We start from the raw sequence: 26,150 nt of genomic DNA, 5'->3' as shown, positions 1-26,150 counted from the left end.
CGGGCACCAGGTGACCTCGTCCATGTCCTGGCTCCAGGTGCGTGACTGTGAGCCTGGGTGGACCAGTCCTGCCTCGGTTTCCTCATCTATACGGTGAGGGACGGCAGACCCTGGGACTGTCCCAGCCCTGCCCTGTGACTCCCCATGCTGTGACCCTTGGGCTGACAGGCTCTGGTCAGCATCAGAAATTGGTAGCCTGGCCATACATTGAATTCCCCTCCACTGCAGGCCCACCCATCGCTTGGCCTCTCCCACCTGCACCCTGTTTGCAAAGCCTTGCTTGGAAGCACCAAGCCAGGCTGTCCTTGCTTCGTATGGCGTCGCCCTGTTGCTGAGATTTTCCCTTTTGACCCGTGACACTCCTGGGCCATCCTCTCTTCACGTTGGAAAGAGGTTGTTCCTCCAGCCCCTCAGAGCATCCTCCCTGCCCTGGCTCCAGGTAGGGGCCTCCACCCGGATCGTGGGGCCCAGGCTCACTCCTCCCTGGGCTGTGGGCAGTAGGAAGGGGGTCCCGATAGCCAGGCGAGAAAGAAAAGAAGGCGACCTCTTGGTCAGATGCGTATTTGCAAACTCCACACACGGTCTTTCGTCCTCTCCCCGGCATCATGAGCTTGAGGAGTTGGATCTGGTTTTCAGACTCCTGTAGCAGGGTCACTTCCCCTCTTGGCCGCCGCAGTGTGTGTTTTCTTGCTCCAGTTCTAAAAGGGAAGGAAGACGAAGTAGCCTAATGGGGTTAGGCTACCAGACATCTGTACCTCTCGGGTGGGTGCTTTTGGCCCCCTTTCCCCCAGGCCCACCTGCATCGTTGTTGAAACAGGGAAACCCAGGAGCCCTTCTGGCCGCTGCCACGTTGCTCAGGTGCTTCAGCCCGGCTGGAGCAAGCACGCTTAGAGCCTCCAGATGGTCTAGTACTCATCAGAACCAAGGCCAGGCCCCCAGTGCAGACAGGGCTCGGCTCTGCTCCACGACATCACTCACAGACCCAGCTGGCCCTGCCATCCTGAACCCAAGTCTTCCAGGGCATGTGGGTACTGATCCCATGGGAGGGATGGGGGAGGGAGAAGGGAGGGAGGGGGCAGTACCACCTGTGGGAAGTCTGACAGGTGAGTCCTGTGCTCACCTGCCTGAGGTCAGGATTGGTCATATGGCGGGGGGCTAGCCATGCAGGGAGTGAGTTGCCTGTTCCCACAGGAGCCTCCACTGTGCTGGGATGTGGTTCAGGTGCCCATGGGGTCCCACACCTTCTCCTGGGCTAGTGGGCTCAGGGTGGCTTCAGAATGCTGTCCGTGCTGCCGTGGCAGCAGGAAGCGGCTGTTTAGGGTAAAAAGACACCTGCTCCCCCCTCCCCATTCCCCACCAGCAGCCTCTTCTGGGTCGATCATGCCTGGCTCTCAATGCAGAAAACTGACGAGCAACTGCCACAGGGCTGGGGGAGCACAGGAAGTGCTACCAGGGAGGGGGGTCCCTGGTCACTACCTGCTCTCCCCTGACAAGTGCATTTGTTTTTTGTTTTTATTGTGGTAAGTGTACATCATATAAATTGTACCACGTTAATTATTTTTGAGTGTACACTTTAGCACCATTAAGTACATAGCGCAACCCTCATCCTCACCCATCTCCAGCACTTCATCTTACAAAACTGAAACCCCAAACCCATTAAACACTGACTCCCCGCTTCCTCCCATTCCCCAGCCCCTGGCACCCACCATTCCCCTTCCCGTCTGTGTGTGTTTGACTACTCTAAGAACCTCGTGTTGATATAAGTGGAATCCTACAACATTTGTCCTTTTGTGAGTAGCTTATTTCACTCAGCATAATGTCTTAAAGGTTCATCCATGTCTGTCCTTCCTTTTCAGGGCTGAATAGTATTCCATCCCACGCATCCACCACGTCTGGTTTATTCACCCACTGGTGGACACTTGGGTTGCCTCTCCCCCTGCTGCATGAACAGCCGTGTTCTCCAGTCTCTTGTGCGTACATGGCAGGCATGCTCTGGGCCCATGGAGCAGGCTGAGTGTGGTTTTCCCGGGGACGCTCTTTGATGGTCAGATGCCCCCTGTACAGCAAAGGTGGGAGCTCCTCCAGCTCTGGCCATGTCCACCCACAATCACCCACCTGTGTGTACAGAGACCAAGATGTGACTGAGAGAGCCTGGTGCTGCAGCTGAGGGCACAGTCACCCAGAGGGTGGGGACCCGCAAGGGGCCAGCAGGAGGGCACCTGGGCACGTGCGCACTCAGCCGATCTCACAGGTGCCGGGTGGTACCTGGCCGGCTTGTGTTCTCTCACGGAAGAGCTGGGGTGAATAGTGCAGGGGTCCTGTGGCCCCTCCCCAGCGCCTGCCTAGCCGGGGAGGCCCGCTGGCACGGCGCCTGCACTCACCTCCACACGCCCGATCCGCGCGTTCCCACGACCTGCTTTTTGACTCCAGGGCCCCCCGTGGCCTCCCTCGGTGTCTGTCTGACGGCTCCCGTCTGCCCTTATCTTGGCGACCTTCACACATCTGGAGAGAGCTGATCGGCGTTTTGTGGAACGCCCCTCGGTTTGGGCATATCTGATGTTTTCTCGCGTTGAAATTGGGGTTGAGCATTTGGGGAGATGACCACTGTCTCGGGGACACGGATTCAATGACTTCTCAGAGTTACTCGGTTTCCCCTTCCACGTTGTCCCCACATCGTGTGGTCAGTGGATCCAGTCCACCTGGTCGGGGGTGGGGGGCGGCGGGGAGCTAAGCCCCAGCTCCTGGAAGGAGGAGTTGAAGAGTTTGGGGGCTGTGTTCAGCCCCCACGGCGGCTGACACTTACTTGTGGGTGACCTTGAGGCTACTCAGACACCCGGCTGCCTCTCGCCCACTGACTTGCATGTCCACCCATGGGCCTTGCCTGCAGCGCTTGCTGCTGTGGGATCTCAAGCCACTTTTCTGTTCCCTTCCCGTCCACATTCGTTGGAATTGGGGAGGCCCTGCCCTGTTGGGGAGCGAGGGCTGGAGGCTGAGCAGGCTGTGGTGTGAGGAGGGTGCATGAGTGTCCGAGCCCTCTCCAGGGCCCCTCCATAGGACCCCACTGAAGTTGCCCACTTGGCCGGTCTCCCCAGGAAATTTTTCCTCACCTCTGAGCCGTGTGATCCCAACTGTGATACAGGGTGTCGTCCTGATTCCTTCTTACGAATATGGGCTCACCTGGCCTCATCTGCCCGGGTCTCTGCCGACATGGACAGGCTGGCACTGGGCTTGACTCTCTCTGCCACCTGCCATCACAGTTTGACTCTGTTGCACAGGGGACTGCCCTCTCTTGGCTGTGCTCACACACGGTGGGTCTGTGACCCCTGGGCCTTCAAGGCATCGCAGGCCAGGAGATCTGATGTAATGCCAGGGCCTTTGCACTCCAGCCGGACTCTGAAATTAATTCAGAACATGTCCTCAGAGGATAGAGGCTGTGTTTTAAATACTAAGCTCTGTGGAAACTTGGGAATCTTTTGACATTAACCAACGGCTTTTCTCGAGTGTCAGGGTGAGACAGAGGCTTATCAGCAAAGGAGAGAGAAAATGCCATATGTGAATTGCCAGCCCTGGGTCTGCTGCTGGGCTTCAGGTGGACTCCTTGGGGGAGCCCTCGTTCTAGCTGAGTCCCGTGAGGAAATCAGCCTGCCCCAACTGCCCGTGCGCCCGGCTCCCTACCAGTGCTGCGGGCGCCGGCGGCATCAGCCTGAGGGTGGAGACGTCCCAGGCCCAGCATTCCAAAACACGGAGGAGCCTGCTTTGCTCTCTGCTTCTGAGAGTGGCTGTCCATTTCCCCAGCCGCGTTCATTTCTCGTAAACGTAGATGCGTGAGAAATGAATGCCTCCTCACTTGTTTACTAGAGCTCTGTTCACTCTCCACCTGTGTTCACTGCGGCCCCGCTGGATTCACACACTGACACGGGCCGTCTGTGTGCTGGTGCTCACGTGTTGCACGAGATGGGCTTTGGAGGCTGTGCCCTTTGGCCTCTGGTCTAGTGAGGCTGGGAGGGCAGTCGGGAGTGTCAGGCTAGTGGGTCTTCTTGCACACAGAGGAGGCAGAGGAGGTGCAGAGATGCACTGCTGGTGGGTAGGATGAAGGTGGGTGCTCGGACGGGGGAGGGGAGGGATTTGGACCAAGGCCCAGCACACTCTGAGTTAGCCGTGGATTCCGTCCAAAATCCACCCGTCTGTCACGACGCTGCAGTGCAGATTTGTCTTGGATCTAACCTGGCCTCGTTCCGCTTCCTCCTCCAGAAGCTCGGGACGAAGCTTTGTCATCACTCCCCATGAGCTAGAGAAGCACCTGGCGCGTTGAGGGCTGCCCCCACCCAGTGCCCACCGTTCTCATCTGTTTCACACCCACAGGGCAGAAGGTTTGTCTATGCCGGTTCCAACTCGGGCGTGGTGCAGGCCCCCGTGGCCTTCTGTGGAAAACATGGCACCTGCGAGGACTGCGTGCTGGCCCGGGATCCCTACTGCGCCTGGAGCCCGGCCGCGGCCGCCTGCATCGCCCTGTACCAGACCGATGGCCCCAGCAGGTACCAGCCCCACTGCATGCAGGCGCTCCGCCCAGCCCCATGGCGTCAAGCGCATGCACTGTGTAACCTGTGCCCGGTTGTCTTGCAGGGGTTTGATTCAGGAAATGAGTGGGGATGCGTCCGCTTGCCCCGGTAAGTTGCTCGTCCTCGCTGCCTTCTCTTCAGGGACGGCCAGGTCACGTAACCATTTCATGATGCTTTGCTGGTGTGGCATTTCGTACATTTTGTTTTTCTTTCTCTACTTGGAACAGAGGTCAGGTAATCTCGTGGCAGACCCCGTGATGTTTCTCTGTCCCTTTTATCACAGAACAGGATGTTGAAGCCACGCAGAGTGTATTTGTGTACTGGAAGGCACTCTCCATCCCAAACTGTGACGTCTGCTCTTGGGATGCATCCTCTCTTCTGCTTAGCTTGGGGCGCGTTAAACAAAACCTACACCTCTCGTGAACAGGAGGGAGGAACTCATGAGGATTAGTCCCCGTTCCCCTCGGGGGATCCCACCCCTGCCAGGAGGTCAGGCATGTCCCAGCTGAAGGCAGGCGTGCCCTGGGCTCCTGCCCTCCCATCCCTAACCCACTCGCTAGCTGGCATCAGTTAAGACAAGTTTAGGAGGAGGGCGCCAAGGCCCACCGAATGGCTAGCACACCCGGCAGCCGCTAGCAGAAGCCCATTGTTTGATTCAGTGCCGCCACCAGAAGGCACAGCTGACCGCTGCCCAGCCTCCCCGGCCTGGGGAGTTTTCTCCTGGGAAATCAGGGTGCGAAACAGGATTTCTTCTGCTCAGAGTTGGCTTCAATTTCTTTGTCCCCAAGGGCTGCCATTGGGGTCTTAATCTTTGCTTTTCCGTCACGCATGTCTTTATTTCCTTGCTGTTCTGGAAGATTCCATGTTGCTCCACAGGGTGAAACTCTTGTGTCCTCTTGTGCGTGTTAACCTAGTTTTGAAAGAAGTATCGAGCAGGGTTGTTGATGCTGTGCACGTTTATTTTGATGTTCCAGATAAAATTAAAGAAAGTTACCTGCAGCATTTTTTCAAGCATGGTGGCACAGCAGAACTCAAATGCTCCCAAAAGTCCAACCTGGCCCGGGTGGTGTGGAAGTTCCAGAATGGCGTGCTCAAGGCCGAAAGCCCCAAGTACAGCCTGGTGGGCAGGAAGAACTTGCTCATCTTCAACCTGTCAGAAGGAGACAGTGGGGTGTACCAGTGCCTGTCTGAGGAGAGGGTCAAGAACAAGACAGTCCTGCAGGTGGTGGCCAAGCACGTTCTGGAGGTCAAGGTGGTCCCTCGAACTCCGGTGGCCTCCACCTCGCCGGTCACACGGACAGAAGGTAGTAGGATCACCTCCAAAGTGTCAGCGGGGCCCACCCAAGGCTCCTTTCCCCAGACCCCAGCCTTGCAGGTCACCACTCCCAGTGCCATCGCCCTGCCCTCCAGCCCCGAGGGGCCCACCAGCATGTCCTGTGAACCAAAGATTGTCATCAACACGGTCCCCCAGGTCCACTCGGAGAAGACAATGTATCTCAAGTCCAGTGACAACCGTCTCCTCATGTTTCTCTTCCTCTTCTTCTTCGTCCTCTTCCTCTGCCTCTTCACCTACAACTGCTATAAGGGCTACTTGCCCGGACAGTGTTTAAAGTTCCGCTCGGCCATGCTCCTCGGGAAGAAGCAGCCCACGTCGGACTTCTCGGATTGCGAGCAGAGTGTGAAGGAGACGCTGGTGGAGCAGGGCAGCTTCTCCCAGCAGAACGGGGGGCAGCCCAAGCCGGCCCTGGACACTGGCTATGAGACAGAGCAGGACACCATGGCCAGCAGGCTGCCCACTGACCGGGAGGACTCGCAGAAGATCGACGAGCTCCCAGTCAGGGACCGGCCATTCGACGTCAAGTGCGAGCTGAAGTTTGCCGACTCGGACGCGGACGGGGACTGAGGCACCCGCTGCTCCCCGGGAGGTCTTTGTGTTGCCAGTTCAGTCCCCCGTCCAGTGCTGCGTAGGTAGCCATCGTCAGCAAACCTCAGTCTTCTGTGTCTTTTCTCTTGGGTCGCGCTTGTGACTTGGTTTCTCTTTGTCCTTTCGGAAAACGGCGAGCGTCGCGGCCGGCCTGCTGGTCGGTGGGGCCCTTGGAGTCATGCCTGCAAGCTTGCCCGAGGCCACTCTGCGGCGGGAAGACGGCTGGGCCGCCACTGGCCCGGGAAGAGTTGGGCCATGAGCATCCCCTCCTTGTAGCAGCCACTGAAAGAGAATTTAATTCCAGATTGGAAATGACGTTTTAGTTTATCAGATTGGTAACTTATCGCTTGTTGTCCAGGTTGGCACGAACCATTTCTTCCACATAATTACTTTTTAGGATTTTTGCTTTAATTCTGTTGGCGTGTTGGGTCGTTCATTTTTTAAATTACTAAAGCAGATGTTTTAATATTTGGAAGATGTACATCTTCTGAATTTTGTTGTATATTAGGGTAAAGGTATGGCTTATGTTGCTTAAGATTCTCAGGGATAATCTTACTTTTGCTAAATGCATTCTTTTCTGCTTTTAGAAATGTAGACAAAACCATGTCTTGAGAACATGTCCTTTTTTTTTTTTTTTAAATGTTCCTTAAGGGAAGCATCATTTTCAGAGAGACTTTTTTTCTGTACCTTTTTTTTAACTCTTGTTTTAACTCTTTTGAGGAGAAGGCTGTGGAGGACTGTCTCACAACACCGGGCAGGGTTTGGAGGGAGGGATGTGGCCCCCAGCATGCTCTGGGTGGAGCTGGGCCGGCCCAGAATTGAGGGGACGAGTGAGTTACAATCCAGTGCCCACGGCCACTGGTCAAAAACCTCTTGCCCAGACAGAACGTTCACCGGGACATCTTGGTCATCTGAACATCTCCTTTTTCTTTTTGCTTCCATCTCATGCCTTCTGCCTGCCCAGACTCTCCACTTGGCCTAACCGGGCTGTCCATAACTGGAAGAGAGCAGGGCGGCCGGGGACAGCCAGGCTGGTGAGCACAGCACCCCTCCCACAGATGCCGCCGCCACGGACCTGCCAGGCCTGTCGCCCTCTTTCAAGGTGCAAGTGGGCGGCACAGTCTAACCATCACCGACGTCACGCTCCATTTCCTGCTTTCCAGACACCCACATAGAGGAGCCTTTCTTTCCGTGGCAAAGAGCAATAAACTCTGAGTGTGTGTGTGGCCTGTGTGGTCAGTGTCATCTTCCAGCATGATAGGATTCGACCGTTTTGGTGTAAACATTTGTGTTTTATAAGATTTACTTTGTTTTTATTTTTCTACTTTGAATTGTATACGTTCGGAAAGTAACCGAATAAACAGAAGCTTATATCCTTGACGCGGGCGCGTGGTTCCCTGTGGCTCTCCCGCCGCCTCCCCGCGCGGCCTGGGCCCCTGTCTTTCTTGCACTTTGTTCCCCTTCTCTGGCATGCGGTGTGTTCCTGACGACTTCTGCCTCAGAGCCCTCTCTCTTTTCTGTCCTCTGTCTCGCAGCCTCATCTTCTCTGCCCTTTCCTCCTCCGGGGTCCTCTTCCCTGTCCTGTCTGGTCCCTGACTCATCTTCCTCTCCCCGAAGCCCCTGGCCAGCCTCGGGCCCGGGGCCTGACAGCCGCCTGCAGGTCACCTTGCTGCCGCCCTTCCTCAGCGACCAGGCCCAGCACGTGCATGCCCTGGGGACCTTCCACCTCTTCTGCCATGCCACAGGTGAGCGGGGCACCTGTCCAGGTGGGGGGTGGGCAGTGGGGGCCTCCTCCACGAGCATGGCCTTCCTGGCTGCACCTCTCCGGTGGTCCCCAGCAACGCTAAACTGTTACCCCGAGGCTGTTCCTGTGGACAGCAGGGCCCGACCAGTGTTTTCCTCAAAGGGCCAAACTCTTCGGCTTCTCCAGCCATGGTTTCTGTTGCAGCTACTCAGCTGTTGCCTTGTAGCTTGAAAGCTGCCGCTGCGCGGGCACCAAAGTTCATTTACAAACGGCAGCTTGCCAATTGCTGGTATATAGGGTTACTTCTTTGTCGGCTAACAATTTGGGTTTGATGTATGTGGCGTTTGGAGATTTAAAACATTAACCGTAGAGCCTCCAGAATGGGAATTGGTTTAACAACTTGCTTCAAGATGTTTAAACGCAGAAAAAATTGGGAGTCTAGCATGCCCCCTCGGATGCAGGAGGCGTTGGCACTGTGTTGGATGGTATTGGGATGGGGCGTCAGCCAAACACACGTTCCGAGTGTGTCCTGGGCTTTGGGCAGCGCCCGGTGGCCCGGTCTCCCCAGGCTGCCATCTTCTAACTCATCAGTAGCCGTGGAGGGAAAGCACGTGGCACGTTCCGGGCCTGGCGGCTTGTTCTGTTTGCTCAGAGGCGAGGAATGACGTTAGTGAGGAGGACAAGCAAATCTCATTGTTTTCCTTTTTTTGAGAATTTAAGCAAGCTGTGAGAAGCTGCTGAGTGTTATGCTGCTGCCTGATCCCCTGTGGAGTTGGCTCACAAGCCTTTGAGTGGCTCTGTCCACTTGTGACCCCGCATGTGTGGCCACTGGTGACTCCTGCCTGGACCTCAGGCAGTGGGCAGGGAAGTTGCCAGTGAAGGGGACTTTTGCAGACAGACCTGCAAGGGGCGGGTCCGTGTGGCCCCGGGTCCCCTGGGTGCTGCTCTCAGCCACTTGACTCCCTTGGGACAGAGGCCCGGGAACTGCTTCAGGCCCCCAGGCCCGTCCCACAGTGGCAGGGTCCTCCACAGTCACACTGGGGAACCTCCTTGGTGGGAAGGCGGAGAGGCTCAGTGCTGGGGACACCAGGGTCCCTTGCTAGCAGACACAGGCCCTCAGGCCCCATAGCTGGGCCTGCAGGGACCCGCCCCTCAACAGAGCGGTTTCATGTCTGCACTTGGGGAACCTGCTCTTCCCGAGGGCGGCCTGCTGTTGAGGGGCAGAGTGGACGAGAGCATGTCCCTTCTGTCTGAGGCCCCACGCAGGCCTTGTCCCCAGGCTCATCCTGCCACATGTCACTGGGTTGGGTGTCCCCAATGACACGTCCAGATCTAGGCAGGCGCTGCCCTCTTCCTCTAAACCTAGCCCAATAGCGAAAGCCGGTTCCCTGTGCAATGTGGGTGTTCAAGTGCACAGTTTAAAAAGGCAGTGTCTCTGGCCATCCCCTCCCCCGAGTCCCAGAAGGCACCAGAACTAAAGACCAAGTTTCTTGTCAGGCTGCGGCTCTGCAGAAATGTTGGCTCCTGCCTCTGCCTGCAGGCACCTCCCTGTCCAGGTTGCTCTCACGTGGCCTCGGACTGAGTGTCACTGCAGAGCTAGGCTTAGGGAACCATCTCACAGTGGCTCAAGCTCTGGCCCAGCTAAGGCCAGGTTGGCTTCTCACGGTGGGCATGGCCTCGCGGCTGGGTGACTCGGAGGGGCTTCTCAGCTTACCGTCTTCTCTGCATCTCCAGATCATGCTGGTGGAGTGTGTGTGTGCACCTGTGTGTCTGTATGTTGATGTGTGTATGTGTGCATGTGTGTGTGTGTACATGGGTATGTGTGTGTGCTTTGCTGACATATCTGTGCACACGTGTGTGCATGTATGTATGTTCTTGTGTGGACATGTATGCACACATCCGTGTGTGTGTGTGTGTGTGTGTTTGTGTTTCTTTTTGGTCCAAAACACCCTGCATGATGTGCCTTGTGGCCATGCTTCCATTCACAGGCCCTGAGTCTTGAGTGTAAGGAGGACAAATTCCAGGTTCTGGGGGCAGGTCTCCTAACTGCTGGCTGTCTTCCGTTTGAAAGCGATGTATGTGCACAGTGGGGAGTTAGGAAAATATTGACAAATACAGAAAAGGGGTTCTAAGCTGGAGAAATTACGAAGGCATGTAGTCATGTTTCACTTTTCTGAAGTAATCCATGCTCCTTGTGGGAAAATTAGAATAGTACAGATAAGCGAAGAAATCTCCCACTACGTGCACATGAGCACATTTACCTTTATTTTGGCTGAAAATACAGATAAAACGTACAGGCACATCTCAGAGATGTTGTGAGTTCAGTTTCAGACCCCACAATAAAGTGACTATTGCAATAAAGCAAGTTGCACAATTTTTTTGATTTCCCAATGCATCTAGAAGTTACGTTTACACTATACTGTAGTCTGTTAAGTATGCAATGACATTATGTAACCTAATTTAGAAGGACTTTATTGCTAAAAAATGCTAATCATCAAGCAAGCCTTCAGCAAGCTGAAATAGTAACATCAAAGTTCACCAACCACAGTCACCATAAAATTATAATAATAATGAAAAAGTTTAAAATGTTGTGAGAATTACCAAAATGTGACACAGAGACACTGAGCAAATGCTGTTGGAGAAATGGCGCCGATAGACTTGCCCGATGCAGGGTTGCCACACACCTTCAATTTGTAAAACACATAGTGTCTGCAAAGTGCAGTAAAGCAAGGCACAGTAAAACAAGGCAGGCCTGTACGTGTAACAGCGATTGATAATGCGTCCATATGCACGTCTGTGCAAAGCATGTGTCTGCACATGCACCGTGCGCATATATACAGACAGAAATAGACCTATATAATTTTTTAACAAACGTAGAACTTCTCTTTACCCTAACGGCCCTGCCCTCATTCCTGATACAACTATTTTTCTATGTCAGAGTTAGACCTGTTTTGTTTTTAAAGCTAAGAATGGATCCTCTCTACTTTGGGTGACATTTGCATATTCAGGTTTCAGATGGCCTTTCATGTTTTAACTACAATGTTAGAAATCAGAGCCCTTTAAGCCACCAGGGTCAGAGGGGCAGAAGCGGCCTGGTCCTCGGAGCTCCTGCAGCGAACCCGTGAAGTTGGCAGCCGTGCAGGCATCTCCCACTCCTTCCGACATGGCCCACAATATTGTCTGTAAAGCGCCTTTTGCCACATACGGTCCCAGGGTTTAGGATCTGGATATTTTGGGGGTCACTCTTCAGCTGACCACAGGGCCCCAGCACCTGTGTGACGGGCTTGAGACACTTTGAGGAGGAAAGCTGATGACCTTGGGGTGGTGGAGACCTGGGAGAGCCCCTTTCCTCTCCCGGGCAGGTTCTCTTGGTTTCTGTACAGATGTGAACTCTGGGCCACGCCGGGGAATCTGGAATGACTGTCCTTGGTGTGTGCAGCCTCTGGGTGCTCGGAGAAGAGTCCCCCCGCCCCCCACAGGGGTGCACCCGGCCGCCCAGTAGCTGGAAGTACCCAGGGCGTGAGTATGGGCGGTGGGTTGGCCCCAGGGCAACGGGCCTGGGGGTCAGAGTTGACCACACGGAGGATGCCTGGAGGAAGGCTTGGCTGCCTGGAGCTGCACGGAAGGCAGTGGGGCAGCTGTCAGGACGTGGCCTGAGGACTTAGGGTGGATCCCATCACAACCCCCTCCAGCTGGGGACTCTCAGGCCCTCCACCTCTAGGATGGGCCGGCTTCCCTTGGAGAGAGGCCATTGCTCGGAGGGATGCTGGTTTTGTCACACAGTAGAGTCAACTCTACACCAGTGGGTTTCCTTAGACGGTGTGGGTCGAGGTGCGGGCAGGATGGAGCCAACAGTCCCGCAATCCTGAGGTGGGCTGGGACCCGACTCCTGGTGGCCCCGAATTTCCGAGGAGCAGGTCCCTGTGGGACAGGTGGATTTGGCCTGCTGCCCCAGGTCCCCACTGACGTCATGTGGTGGCCCTGCTGACCGGTTTTAACTGTCGCTTTCCCTCTCTCTTTAATCTCCTCTGCATTCAGAATGAGTTGGATAGTTTTAAAAAAGAATAAATGGAACGTAAGTACTTTAACATATGTAATGTTTTACTACCATTAAATACACATTTAGAGAACGTTTAACGGTGATTGACGCTGTCCTCACCATGGAGATACAGGTGGTTTCTGTCCTTGTTTGTGCCCTGGCCACTGTGGGTGGAAGGAGAATTTGGCTCCTGAGAGGTCCTGGCCCATGTGGTTTGGGGTGACGAATCATCCCCAGCTCAGGCCACCCGGGTTCTTTGTCCCAGTGTCAGTCATGAGAACCTTCCAGAGGCTCCTGTGACCCATGTTCGTGGCCCCCATCCTGGGGGGCTCGGTGCATGGCACCACTGAGCCGGGCAAGGGGATGAGAACCGACTTCAGTGTCTGAAATTCAGAGACAAGTCTCGCATTCTTAATCAATAATGCCTCGGGCATATCAGCTTTTAAAGTTAGACTCCACCAAGGTGCCTGCTGGCCAGGGAATGACTAAATAGAACATGGTGTCACCAAGTGCATTCAGTTAAAGGGAGGAAGTACCTCTGCCCGACTGACAGGCACCCAGGAAGATGCACACAGACGTGGGGCTGTGTACGTGTACGTGTGCGTATATGTACAAGTATGTACATCTGAATGTACACGGAGAGTATGTATAGAGTTATCTATGGGTAGAGTACAAAACGCTTTGTTTTGTACATTATATAAGTTTATATTATGCAAAATTATAGTGATAGAACAAAACACCAGAAATCCTGCCCAGAAGACAACTAAACAGACCCTGAGGGCTCGTCCACTGGCCCAGGAAGGCTGGGGGCTGCTGTGTAAAACGCTTCTAAACGCTTTCAGGATTCCCTCCAGAGCCTGTGTAACGTGTCTTTCTTCCAAATAGCATTTTATTTTTATCATAAAATCAGTATTTGTTTGTTGTGGTGAATTTGGAAACTTCAGGAAAGTATGAAGAGCAAAAACCTAGTCACCCCCAAATGTAACCAGCTGCAGCCCCACCGGCACAATGCCGCTTTTAGGCCTTTTCTCGCGTGCATGTGTCCACACACATGTACATACATACACAATGTACTTACATATTGTCTTGATTTAATATAATGTTATTATTACATTTTCGTGTTATTAAATCTTAAACGTGATTCCTGATCAGTGACAACACGGGTGGTTGCCACAGCATTCAGGGGACCCCCCTGTGGGACATTTCCTAATTTCCAATAGAAACGGCTTCAGTGGGTTCTGATCATTGTCTCGGATTCATTCCTAGGATTGTCCGGTTCAAGGGTCTCACCTTCCCTTGGGAGGAAGGTTCTTTGAGGATCCTGAACGTGGTGGGTCACTGATGCAGGGACTGCACAAAGGTGAATAGGTCCCAAGTTGGTCACACGGGGACCTTACTGGCGACGAATCCATCAAAAGTAATCATATCTAAACTAGAAGTCTCTTCCCCTTCTAAAAAGCCCAGCACGTAACAGAGAAATGTCTGCCCACCACCGTTCCCACCTGGCCGTTCCCACAGGCTCCCGCATGCAAGCACACCCCGATGCCAGTTGTTCTCGTGCTGGTTTTTAATCCTTTGGCTCTATCGTTTGTTTTTCCTGCTCAGTGAACTCCAGCCACAGGCAGATGTATTCCTTGTACTGCTGACCATCCTGCATGAAATCACGTTTTATGTGATTTCCCAGGTTGGCGGGCATCTGAGATGGAATCTAGCTTTTAAAAGCTGATTCTCAGGCAGGATTGTGATCAGGTCTGGGTCAGGGTCAGCCTCACGGCATGCCCGTCCAGGGCGGTGCTGTCCACGCAGAACAGCAGGCACTTGTCAGGGAGCTGGGTCCCTGGGCAAGGAGGCCAGAGGGCCCCTTCGTCCACACTGTTGGGGTGCCTGCCTGGCAGAGGCAGTTAGGGTAGCAGCAGGGCCTGGCCCAGCACCGCACCATCCACCACCCCCCCCGCCCCGTTACTGGGAACAGCGGGAACAGAGGGCCTGTGCGTCCCCCAGAGCCCACAGGGAGTAGGGCCTGCACCCCACTCCTGGCCGGCTCTGAGCCAGCTGGGTGCTCAGGGCAGGCGGCGGCTGCTTCGGTCTAGGGCCTGGCCTGGCCTTTGCTCTGTCCCAGCTCAGCTCAGCTGGGGGTCTGCACATACCCCAGGAAGGAGCCTAGTTGTGCCAGCTGGGTGTTTTAATCTGACCTTGTCCTGTCTTCAGCCACTTTTGAGTGGAAGCCAGCGTGTGAGCAGATCACAGTGAAGGCGGCCTGGCTTGTTGGTTCTGAAGCAGGGACAGGAGTTGGGCCCGTCTCAGCACAGCCCTTGGGGCCCAGGGTGAAGCCTGAAGCCCCAGGCTCATCCAGCTGCACTTCGTGGGAGGAGAAGGTGGCCCCATCAAGGAGGTCATTTGCTGAGGCTGTTTCCAGTGTTGGGACCAGAGCCCAGTCTTGCCCCAGGGTTTCCACAGAGTGGTCTCCACAGCCCACCACCCCAGCCACTGTGGAATGAGTACAGGATCTGCGGGTGGCTCGTGTACAGGACCCTGCCATGCTTTGGGAAGGGGGCTTCTGTCTGGGCCCTTCCCCTCCTCCGGTCCACTCTCCTCCAAGCCCTTATTTTGTAAGACAGGCCCTCAGCCCTTCTCAGCACCCAGACACGCCTGGCCAGGCCCCACTGGGGTAAGAGGGAGTGGCCCAGCAGACGCAGAGCTTCAGGAAGAAGGTGGTGGCAGTGGGGCCAGGTGGGCAGATGAAGTTCCCAGGCCCAGACCCTCTGTGCCAAACAGATATCCGCCCCAGAGCTCGGCCACCAGGCACTCCAACGGGGGCGCACAGCCCGGCGAGAAAGGGAAAGGGGGTGCCCCCAATGGCCTAGAGTGTGTCATGGGGATATGGCCACGCAGGTGTGCTTTGAAAAAGGCACCTGAGCAAGGTCAGGGAGCAGGGAGCCATGGGGCACAAGGCACTAAGGGGTCTGTACCCCTTTGCTCCCAAGGGTCACTGGGGACCACAGTGGGGAACCACCTCCAGGCCTCCTCCAGGGGAAGGACAGGGACTTACGGGAAAACTGCACTGTCACTTTGAGTCCAACTGGGACGAGGCCCCTAATCTGGGAAGCCCCCATCTCCCGTGCCAGGATAGTTCCCATGGTTCCCATGACCCCTAGTGGGGGTCCTGGTGGTGAAGGTGGTCTGTGTGCCCCCAGGTCCTGCGGACGTTCACTTTCTCTGGGAGAAGAATGGGCGAGAGCTGGAGGTGTGTGTCCCTGCGCAAACCCACGCGCTGCCTGATGGCAGGGCCCATGTGCTCAGCTGGCTGCGAGATGCGCTCCGGGAAAGCGCCGAGTACCGCTGCTCCGCGCTCGCCACGGTGGGGAACAAGACCTCCAAGGTGCGGGTCACCGTGACCAGACTCGGTAAGTGCGCTCTCCTAGCCTCGACTCTTCACTATTTACCCTTGTCCCTCGAGCAGCAGACTTGCATGGGAACATTTCAGTCTGGGGATTACCTGTAGGGTTTCACGAACATGGATGAGTTAGCTTTTCACTGTCTGCCTCATTGGTGCATGCATGTGTGTGTGCACACGCACACACCTGTACCCGTGTGCACACATGAATGCATGCTGGCTGCCAATCCCCCGTCCTCCCGATAGAAGACTCAATCTTTTTTTTTTGGCTGCATGGCTTGTGGAATCTTAGTTCCCCGGCCAGGGATTGAACCCAGGCCCTGGGCAGTGAGAGTGCGGAGTCCTAACCACTGGACCGCCAGGGAATTCCCTGTGTTAACATTATTAGGTTGGCCGACCCCGTAGTCTATTATGATTTCCCCTCCGGTACTTTTGTTTCCCACGTAGGTAACCACTGTGCCGATTCCTACTTGCTTGGTTCATACTTGTCATTAATTCCACATCAGACCCTGCAGTTGAGTCCCCAGTCAGTACAGACATACTGGTGTCCTGTTGTCAGCATCCCCAGAACCTCTGCACCAGGAGCCAAGTGCCTCCCTGGGACTGGCTCTCCCGCTGAGGCTAGAGATTCCATTCCTCTCTGTTGGATCTCGTGATGTGTTTCCCGGCGTGCCTTCCTTTCTTTGATTTCATTCTTCTGTGAAGTGTCTCTTCTGGCACACCCAGGGTGTATGGGGGGAGTCAGTGTTTTGAGAGCCTATGTCTTTTCTCCATCTTCACACTTAGAGAGTCCAGCAGGCTGGACAGTTCTGGCCTGAAGTCATTCCCTAGTGTGTGAGGCTGGCCCCGTCTTCTGGCTCCTGAGAGCCTGCCACTGACCCTGTGTGACCACTGGCTTTCTGAGCGCTGTGCAAGTGCGTGCCTGGCTGGGCCCCGTCACACGTGGAAGCCCCCGCCTTCAACTCTCGGAAGCGTTCAACACTTATTCACTTTTCTCCACTTCATTTCCTGTTCTTTCTGGAACTGTTTTCCAAGATGTTGGGCTACTTGGGGTGGTCCATCTTCTCTTTCCTGTCACCTCTGCTTCTGTTAGCTCTTCTCAACTTTATCTTGCACACCTGTTAGTTTTCATCCCACTCTCACACTTTATTACTCGGAGGTTTTCATTTTGTTCTGTCATGAGTGCATTCTCTTCTTGCCTTGTGGATGCGGTGTCTTCTCCCCTCTCTGAGGGTTATTGAGAGGATTTTCCAGTTTTCTTTTCCCTCCCAGTTGCCCTTTTTTGGTGGTTTTGTCTGTTTCCCTCAGAAGTCTTGGGACCCTTGATTGTTGGTTACATTTGAGAGGGGCACAAAGATCCCTCCTACGAGGCCCTTTCTCCCCAAGGTGCAGTCTTTGGACAGGCAGCATTCCTACTACTTGGGAGTTCGTTAGAAATGCACAGCGACTCACAAGTCCCGGGAGCACCTTGTGTTAACTTCTCCAGGAGATTCCTACGTGCGCTAGTGAGGAGGCTGGTCTGCCCCGCACCCGTCCACTGTCGTGCGGAGGGCCTCTGGCTACAGCCCACACTTGGAGCAGCAGGCCGTCCAGGGCTTAGGTTGGGCCATCTGTGAGGACTTAGGTTGGCAAGAGGCTGGGGCCTCATCATTCAGTACATAAAGCCCACCATCCTGTCTGCCTTCAGTGCGGGTGCTGCCCAGGTCACCCGTCCTGTGCTCTCCAAGAACACAGTCTCTTGGGGAGCAGAGGCAGGGCAGCTCCCCGGCTGTGCAGAGAGGCTAGGGTCCTTGGGGCCACGTGCTTCTGCTTCTGCACAGCCTTTGAAGCAGCCTGCGCGCCAACTCCCTGTTGCCCAAGCTCCTGAGCGTCTCCCAGCTGCTGGCCTAGGACCCTGTGTGCTTGGGTCTGCTGATTCTGCCAGGGGCCGTTTCCACTGGTCCCTCTGCTTCTCAACTTTCAGGTTTTCACTGTTTCCTCTCCTATTCTTTGTCCTTTTTCAAGAGTTTATATGTAAATGTACATATTTTAAAAGGTCCTTTGTCCTTTAAGTGGGGGTTACAGAGAAAAGGAAGTTACAAATATTTGCTCCCACCTAGAACCTCCGTTCCTGTCGTTCCTGTAGAATGCCCTTGCCTGTTGCTGTCAAGGTAAAATGAATGATCTCGTCATAAGTGTGCCTTACAAATTGTGACCTCTTATCCAGAAGTCAAGTGAACGGTACTATCAGCAAGTAGCTAAGTAGGAGTAGCCAGAGAAGCAACTAGGCAGTTGGGGCCATTACTGCTTGACCTCATCTAACTCAGCTGCCTTATAAGGAAGGTGCAGCTCACAGATGATGAAGGTTAAGTGACTCATCCAAGGTCACACAGCTCACTAGCCAGTAAGGAGCAGGGCTTGACTCTGATGGCAAGAAAATTTACACCTGGGTCATTCTGTGGACAGTAGACCCAAAATCCAGGAGAGGGCATGAGCACAGTTAAGACAGCTCAGTATTTTCTATCTCCCCACAGACCCCACCATGTTTACTGAAGGTACGGGTGGTGGTGGGTGAGGATGTGTTAGAAGATGAAATGTTTCTTTTGGGATTTGGATTCGCACGTGTTGAGTCAGGAGCCCCTGCAGGGCCCCTGTAGTGAAGGGCCACTAAGGGCCCTCCTCCAGAACTCTGGGTGCCTCCCACTGTCGTCCTGGGATGGGGCAGCTCCAGCCGAGGGCTGGTTGTGTGGCTACCGTCACCATTGGGCCTGCTCAGCTCTGCTCAGGGTATTAGTTCGACTTACTGTCTGAAGGACTCAGGTAGCTGGAACCCATTTCTTTCTTGCTTTTTTAAAAGAATTTATTTTGGCTGCGGCGGGTCTTAGTTGCAGCACGCAGCATCTTTAGTTGCGGCATGCATGCAGGATCTAGTTCCCCGACTAGGGATCGAACCCGGGCCCCCTGCAATGGGAGCCCGGAGTCTTCCCACTGGACCTCCAGGGAAGTCCCTGGAACCCATTTCTGAAATTAGTCACGTGAGCTATAGTTGAAAGCAATGACGGGGTGCATTTTTATGTTTACAAAGAAAAGCTATGGCTCTCAGACTCATGCCACCCTGACAACCCCTACAAGTAACTCATTTTCAAAATTCAGGATCAAACACAAAAGGAGGGCAGTGCGGGGCGAGTAGCACGTGACGTAAGGGGACGCCAGACCTCATTACCGAGCAGGTTTCTGAACCTCAGCTCCCGCCTCACTCGAGGGAGGCAGCAGCAGCCCCTGCCCCCCACCGCTACGAGCCCCAGAGTATCTGCGTTGCTCGTGAGGTGTGGGGAGTTAGCCCCTCTCCTGGCTACACAGAAAGGGCCAGTGAGATGTGCGGCTGGGGCCACTGTGACCTTGGGGAGCAGCTGCTGTGGGAGTTGGTGGCCCGGGGAAGGGCAGGCAGGGGGCACTGACTATGGAAGCCCCTGCAGCCAGGAAGGCGAGGCCCGAGGGGTAAATGCCTCACCCCTGCCCACTTGGCTGCCTCGGCCTGCCTCGGCCCTACAGAGGGGCATCACCTAGCTCACAGCACAGCCTCGGTGCGTGGAGGGCCCCCGGGGGACCGTGAAGGCCAGCAAGCTGAGACCTGGAGCCCCGCCTCTGTCTTGCAGAGGCGACCCAGCAGGAGAGGTGGACCAGAGAGCTCGCCACCTGGAGGGCCGTGGTCGGGGAACACGACCGCATGATGCACAGCTGGAGGAAGGAGTGGGTATGTGGCCGGGCCCGAGGGAGGGCAGGGGTCTGGGGGGCCCGTGCTGCCAGTGGGCCCCACGTGCTTCCTGCTGGCCCACTGAGCAGTTCTGCTTTCTGAAACCTGCACCCCTGCCACCCGCAGCCATCCAGCCTGGAGCCAATCCCCGGAAGGGAGTCAGCGCAGGGTGGGGCCCTTACAGGAAACCGAAATCAGGCAGGGCCAGTTGGTTCTGGCAAGAAGCCCCCATGGCCACTGCGACCCCCAGACACAGCTTAGCACACCAGGCTTCCCTCCCGCGGGACCCTAGACCCCACAGGGAGCACACGGGAAGGGGACTCGAGGCCCTCCTGTTCTGCCAGGAACTCGAAGTCCACGTTGTTCTTTCAGGAACGCTGTAACCAGGACACCTAGCCATCAGGAGGCAGTGCTGACTCCAACCCCAAGCCGACCTTGCCGTCACCTGCCATGCAGCCCTGGATGCCCCAGGGCAGTGAGCTGCCTCCCCGCTGCTGGACGAGGCCATCAGGGCTGCTCAGTGGAGAACACGGAGCCCTGAGTGAACCTGCGACAGTAGCCGAAACCTCTTTTAATTAGGTGCTTAGATGGGACAGAATGGCCTGACAGAAACAGGAAACCAAAAAGGTGTTAACAGGCTACAGACAGAAACCCTGGTTAAGACGGCAGTGTGCATGACGGTTCCTCGCCCAGAAGCACTGTTGTTACGCTCCACAGGTCACTCCTCACCATCTGACTGATTTCATGTCATGCAAAGGGGCCGCCCCCTGCCCCCTAAACAGCCCAGTGTTAGCTCAGTCCCCTCTTAACTGCTGGTTTTACTGCTGTGGAGCCACCTTCATACTTAGCCACTCGACTCTAAAGGACAGGGAAGGGCAAGGCTTCAAATGACAAGAATTTGCCTTAAACCTTGAGTGCTGAGGTCCCAACTCAGGAGCTAACAAACATGGATTGAAGAGACTCTGTTATTCCTCACTAATATCAGAGCTTCGGCCTGTTTTCTAAAGCTCCCAGTGTGCACCTGTGCACTGGCGGCCACGGCCTGGGCACCGAGCTTGTATGAAGCGGAAAAGCCAGCAGGTCAGCTGTGTGCCTCTCCCGGGTCACAGTCACTCTTCTCTCAGCGGTGCGGGTCTGATGAGGCTACTCTGTACACATGCTTCTGGGTCCCTAGTTGTTCACGCTGTGTGTGTGTGTGTGTGTGTGTGTGTGTGTATAAATATGAAGGCCGAGGCTGCTCAGCCTGTAACCTTACAGATACTTTTTGTTTGTGGAATGACGTTTTTTTAATGGAATGCCAGTCTATCATAAAACCAAAACCTCTGTTAAGTTATACTTCTCCTGTGACCCTAGCAAATGGATGTCTCCTCAGCTTCATGACCACAGCTGTTTCCAGACCCCCTTGTCCTGAAGCCGGGTACCTTCGTACAAGAGCAGCACACATTTCCAGCCAGTCACCTAGAGGATCCGTTCTGAACAAGGCTTCTGAGGACGGCTGGCTTCGGGGTTAAAGTTGTCCCGTTTGCCCACCCAGCTGCTGGCCCACCTTGCCAGCAGACGCCGAGCTGGCTCACGGACCGCCACGCACTGTGACAGGGTTTTTGGTGAAACACCCATCGGCCCTCGCTGTGGTTCTAGTGCAGGTAGGCTCCAGCCACTACAGCTGCGGAGTGGATAGCTCCAAGACTGGGGCCCTTTCCTTGGTGCTATGATTCTTCCTCAAGTTTGGATACAGTCAGAGCACTTTCATGCCCAACAAAACAAAACAGACACTTGCAGTTATCACAACGTCAACACGCAGGGTCCTGGTGGGAAATGGGATTATGAGGATGAGTTTTCTCTGAACTGTTGGAAGAAAATAAAGAGTTCTTTCTACATTTGCTCAGTGAAGCGTGTTTGTATTTGGGGAGCCTGCCTGCTTTCTGTGGCACCATCAGTACAGAGTAGGTCACTGTGTCACCTGCAGCAGTGGCCTCTGTCAGGAAAATGACACCATGACCAGGGCAACTCAGCATTAAGTCACACAAGTGAACCCTCTCAGGAGCTGAATGAATGTGATGTTAAAAACCCAACGTACTTTGTTCAGCTAATCTGAACAAATACTACAGACCCAGAGGCCTTGGGGGCTCTGGACAACGTGCATCTCTAGCAGAGATTTCTTAATGATTTTTTGATTTGTCAGTTTTATAATTCTAGACTGCTGAATGCAGCTGACAAGCTATTTAACTTTCTCCCTATAAGTTCATTTGGAACCTTTACTTTTCAAACCTACTATAGTTGACACAGGGTGGGGTCCTCCCTGCTATTCCTCCTGGTGGCCCTGAGGGAGAAACCTGTGACAGGATGGAGGGCTTGGTGGACCAGATTGCATGTCCCTCATTTAAACAGCTCAGAAAGTGTATGGAAAAGCAGGGCACACACCGGGAACAACAGATGAGAAGATAGACTGGTGCTTCCCACAGATGACCTCCACCTCGCTGCCAGCCCTGGCCACGCAGCGGGCCATTTCCGACTCCTTATTCCACTTTTATTTGCTTGTCACAGGCCACTCACTCTCAGAGGTACATCTGGCATGACTGAATTCAACTAACAGTATTTTCAAGCCCACACGATACCTTGCTTGCTTGACAAGTGCAAAGCAGTGAAACTCGTTCCTGCCATTTCCCGTGACCAGCACGCCAGCAGGCCAGACCGAGGCGGGTCCAGCAACAGTCTCTAAGGGTTAGTCTCTACTTCGAGACCCAAGAGGCCTGAGCGCAGCAAACCTCTCCCTGCTCAGTCCCCTTCAGTTCAAAGAAGAGTACCCAAAAGACACGTATCAGGACGCAGGACCACTGATTAGACCAAGATGACTGGAGTCTCCAGTGAAATTAAATAATCACTCTTTATTCAAAATAAATAAGCCCTCTTACTTACAGGAAAATATGAAAGTAAACTTCTATCCTTCTGGCCTCTAAGATAGAAACCACATTCAAAATATGTTCACTTACAAAAGAAAAAAAATATTTGCAGATTATTTGCAGAAAACTGAAATTTAGGAACTTCAATATACATTTGTTTCTTTGCGAAATAAAGAATAAAAGGAATAATTCATGTCAAAAGGTCACAGGTTAGAGAACCGATTTTCCTCCTGAGGCTCATTTTAGCAAACCCTCCAAGTACTCCCAAATCTTCTGGCCAAAACGCCACAACCTGAGAAAGGAACCCCTCCCCACCCCACCGCTCCTGCACTAACACTGGCTCCCACAGCGCCCGTCCAGCGGCTTCTGCAGGGCTGTGCTGGGTCACCGGGACCGGGAACATCAGGCTGGCACCCCGCTGCCTCCCAGCCACATCACCTCAGACCCCCACTGCTTTCCACAAACTAACTTGGCTCAGCTACTCTGCAATGGAGAGACGTTCCCTTAGCAGCAGAGTACTCCAAGTACCACTTTTTCCAGCATTTTCCAGACTCATATTGCACTCAGAGGGCCAAGGCTGCATCCCGAGGCTTTGTGAAAAGGTTTCCGCCAGCATACCAAGTGCCCGTCCATGGGACTCGCAGCTTTTGGATGCCTACAAACACCACTGGTTAACTTCCCAATTAAACAGTCATACAAAACACACACTAGGTCAACGAAGAACTGAGAAGAAGAAAAAGACCCCGAAGTCTTTCAGCCCCCGCCCCCTTACCCCAAATACACAAACACACAGGAAAGAACTTTTATAAATTCAAGTTCATCATCTGAGAGGTCGAAGCCTCCAGCGATTCCTCCAGTTCCAGGGCACGTCGAGTGTATGCTTCCAGATGGTTTCTCCAGATTTCAACTGGAAACAAGAAAGTGCACAGCTGATGAACGGCAGGGACAGTCAGGGAAGTCTCTTGGAAAGCAAGCAGCATGTGGCCTGCCCAGCGAACCAGCTCCCTAGATGGGGCCCAGCAAGGACTCAAGCCCAAGTCCCCAACTGCAACCCCCTCGTAAGCAGCACCAAGCACCTTGGCGCACGCCGGCCTTGACAACCGCCCACCAGGGATACAGCTGTCCTCAAGGATGCCCTCTGTTTGGGTGCCATCTGACCCGAGGTCTGTCTGAGACATCCACTGACCAGCCCTCCCAAGTCTGAGACCACCTCTTAAACAAGGGCCGCGTCTTAACGGAGCCTTTTGCAGCTGGTCCTGCCACAGTGGCCATGCTGCTCTCCTGGGCACCCTTTTTAATCAGTGTCGATTAAGACTTAGAGGAGGCTCAACCCCAAATCCATTCCCCCAGCACTCACTGTAGTGTGGCTCCTCTTTTCCGGCAGGGGCCAGGGGTCTGTTCTCTGCAGAGCAGCTGGGGCCCTGCGTGGGCGGGCTAGCGGGTGCAAGGGGCCCAGGCTCTCCCGGCAGCTCCCAGTGCGCATTCTCCAGCATGGTCCTGTACGCCTGCCGGGCCGCCATCGTCAGCTCGACCATCTTGTGGAACTGGTCCTTGGGCAGAAACGAGAGCACAGGTGACATCCCCTGCAAACTGGCGATGGCGCCCTCCACGGGGAAGCAGGGTGATGCCCGCCTGCGGTGCTGCCCGAGGGAAGAGCAGGTGCTGACCTCAGGCCTGCTTAAGGCTCCTCTGCGGCAGGAGTGAGCCTGGACCTAAATTCGGAATCACACTTCCATGCTTTTAAGGAAAGAAGGCCACCAACGCTGCTGCCTTCAACACGGGGGCCCCTGAGGCTCAGGGCTGCTGTGCTGTGGAAGTGCAGACAACCACCATCCCTCCCGACTCCCTCCCACAAGCAAGATAGGCCGGCGCCCCCTCGCCATCTCACCTGGGCCCCGTCGTAGCTAAAGATCCCCACCACGCTGACAGGAACAGCCTTGTTCAGACTGCGCCCCAGAGCTTTGCGGTTGAGAGCAAACACAAAGGGGATGTTCTGCTCACAGGCGTAGTCTATGATGGTGTGCAGGGTATCGTCCAGCCCACCTGGTCAAAGGACAATGAAAATGACAAGGAAGTGCATCACACGAGCGTGCTGGTGACACTGGCCGCCAAGGGCTTTTCCCAACAGTGACACTCCTGGCTATTTCCTTACTCAAGCCAGTGTACCAGGCCAGGTTTGACCAGGAGAGAGCCAGTCACTGCGGTGCAAGTACACTACTACTCTAGGCCACATGGAAGAAATCAACTCTCCAAGAGACACTTCTAAAAGCAATAAAACATGTCCACGTCAAGTCAACATCTGGTGCTGGTGCTGTGCGTAATGGAAAAATGAAGGCTTGGTTAAGTATCTGCTGAATACCGCGTGCCACTCTCGGTCTAACGGCCTCATGTGGACTGGCTCCTATATCCTCACAAAACCCTGATGGGGAGGCTGCACCCCACTTAAGAGATGGAAATCCAGAGCCCAGAGAGGTCACTGAGTACCTCCAACCCTGCCTCCCAGAGAAGCAGCAGCCAGGCAGGAGTGGGGCGGGGGTGGCACTGAGAGCAGAGAGGGTTAAGGGAGCCCTGCATGCGGGTGACATGCCTGTGAAGCCAGAAACCCAGCAGCACTGACAAGTTACCACCAACAGGAGGATCACATCTGGACGTCTGTGCACAAGTAGTGCAGAAACCAGTATGCACACACGCATCAGCCAGCTAGAACATAAAACGGAAGAAATGACTTTATACATGACAGCAACCAAACACACAACAGGTAAGGATAAATGTGGCAAGAAACGTGAGAGATTTATAGAGCAACTTCAACATGCTAGTGAAACACAATAGAAAATCTAAACAAAAGGCACCTATGCTCTTGGATGGAATGATCCAATATGATCACATGTCAATTTTATGTTAATGTAAAACTTTTTATACTGTAACTTACTCTAAGTGGGATTTTTTTGAGAAATTAAAAAATATTGTGTTGGCCAAAAGGTTCATTCTTTTTTTCCGTAAGATGTCTCCAGTAGCACTTAGATGTCTTTAACTTCATTCGAAACAATTTTGTTAGATTGTATTTTGACAGCTGCCATATCAGCATGCATTTAAAAAAACATCAAAATTGGTGAATTTTTGTGTAGCCATTTTAATATTGAAGATGGAAGAAAAAAAGCAACATTTTCGGCATATTATGCTTTATTATTTCAAGAAAGGTGGAAACGCAAAAGATTTGTGCAGTGTACGGAGAAGGTGCTGTGACTGATCAAATGTGTCAAAAGTGATTTGCAAAGTTTCGTGCTGGAGATTTCTCGCTGGCTGATGCTGCACAGTTGGGCAGACCAGTTGAAGTTGATAGCGACCAAATCAAGACATTAATTGAGAACAATCAACGTTACACCACACTCAGGAGACAGCCGACATACTCAAAATATTCAAATCAAGCACTGAAAATCATTTGCACCAGCTTGGTTACGTTAATCGCTTTGATGTTTGCGTTCCACATAAGCAAAAAAACCTTCTTGACTGTATTTCGTTATGCGATTCTCTACTGAAACGTAACGAAAATGTTCCGTTTTTAAAACAAATTGTGATGGGTGATGAAAAGTGGATACTGTACAATAATGTGAAATGGAAGAGATCCTGGGGCAAGCAAAACGAACAACCACCAACCACACCAAAGGCTGGTCTTCATCCGAAGAAAGTGATGGTGTATATACAGTGGGATTGGAAGGGAGTTCTCTATCATGAGCTCCTTCTGGAAAACCAAACGATTAATTCCAACAAGTACTGCTCCCAGTTAGATGAAATGAAAGCAGCACTTGAGAAACATCCAGAATTAGTCAAAAGAAAATGCATAATCTTCCATCAGGATG

At 53.8% G+C, this 26,150-nt stretch overlaps 2 protein-coding genes across 34 annotated transcripts in view; one reads left to right on the top strand and one right to left on the bottom strand.

Moving 5' to 3' along the window:
* The window catches only part of SEMA4D (semaphorin 4D), a 118,708-nt gene extending 97,438 nt beyond the window's left edge, over positions 1-21,270 (top strand). For 4 of the 12 annotated variants that reach the window (XM_060155537.1, XM_060155538.1, XM_060155539.1 and 1 more), the window contains exons 14-16: positions 4,363-4,535; positions 4,624-4,667; positions 5,534-7,863. In XM_060155537.1, coding sequence (XP_060011520.1) covers positions 4,363-4,535; positions 4,624-4,667; positions 5,534-6,462 — 1,146 coding nt within the window. In that variant the 3' untranslated portion in view covers positions 6,463-7,863. Of the gene's footprint in view, positions 1-4,362; positions 4,536-4,623; positions 4,668-5,533; positions 7,864-8,018; positions 8,229-14,884; positions 15,671-19,295; positions 19,394-19,765 lie in introns of those variants that run through there. The other 8 variants (XR_009541660.1, XR_009541659.1, XR_009541657.1 and 5 more) reach the window with 8 other exon arrangements.
* Positions 21,271-22,258: 988 nt separating this feature from the next.
* Positions 22,259-26,150, bottom strand: part of SECISBP2 (SECIS binding protein 2) — a 39,598-nt gene continuing 35,706 nt past the window's right edge. For 19 of the 22 annotated variants that reach the window (XM_060155514.1, XM_060155517.1, XM_060155518.1 and 16 more), the window contains 3 exons: positions 24,182-24,336; positions 23,651-23,843; positions 22,259-23,200 (listed from right to left, as the gene is read on the bottom strand). In XM_060155514.1, coding sequence (XP_060011497.1) covers positions 23,097-23,200; positions 23,651-23,843; positions 24,182-24,336 — 452 coding nt within the window. In that variant the 3' untranslated portion in view covers positions 22,259-23,096. Of the gene's footprint in view, positions 23,201-23,650; positions 23,844-24,181; positions 24,994-26,150 lie in introns of those variants that run through there. The other 3 variants (XM_060155515.1, XR_009541656.1, XM_060155527.1) reach the window with 3 other exon arrangements.

This window comes from Lagenorhynchus albirostris, chromosome 7 (assembly GCF_949774975.1).
Source record: "Lagenorhynchus albirostris chromosome 7, mLagAlb1.1, whole genome shotgun sequence".
Lineage (NCBI taxonomy): Eukaryota > Metazoa > Chordata > Mammalia > Artiodactyla > Delphinidae > Lagenorhynchus > Lagenorhynchus albirostris.
This window is presented reverse-complemented; position numbering and strand designations above follow the sequence as displayed.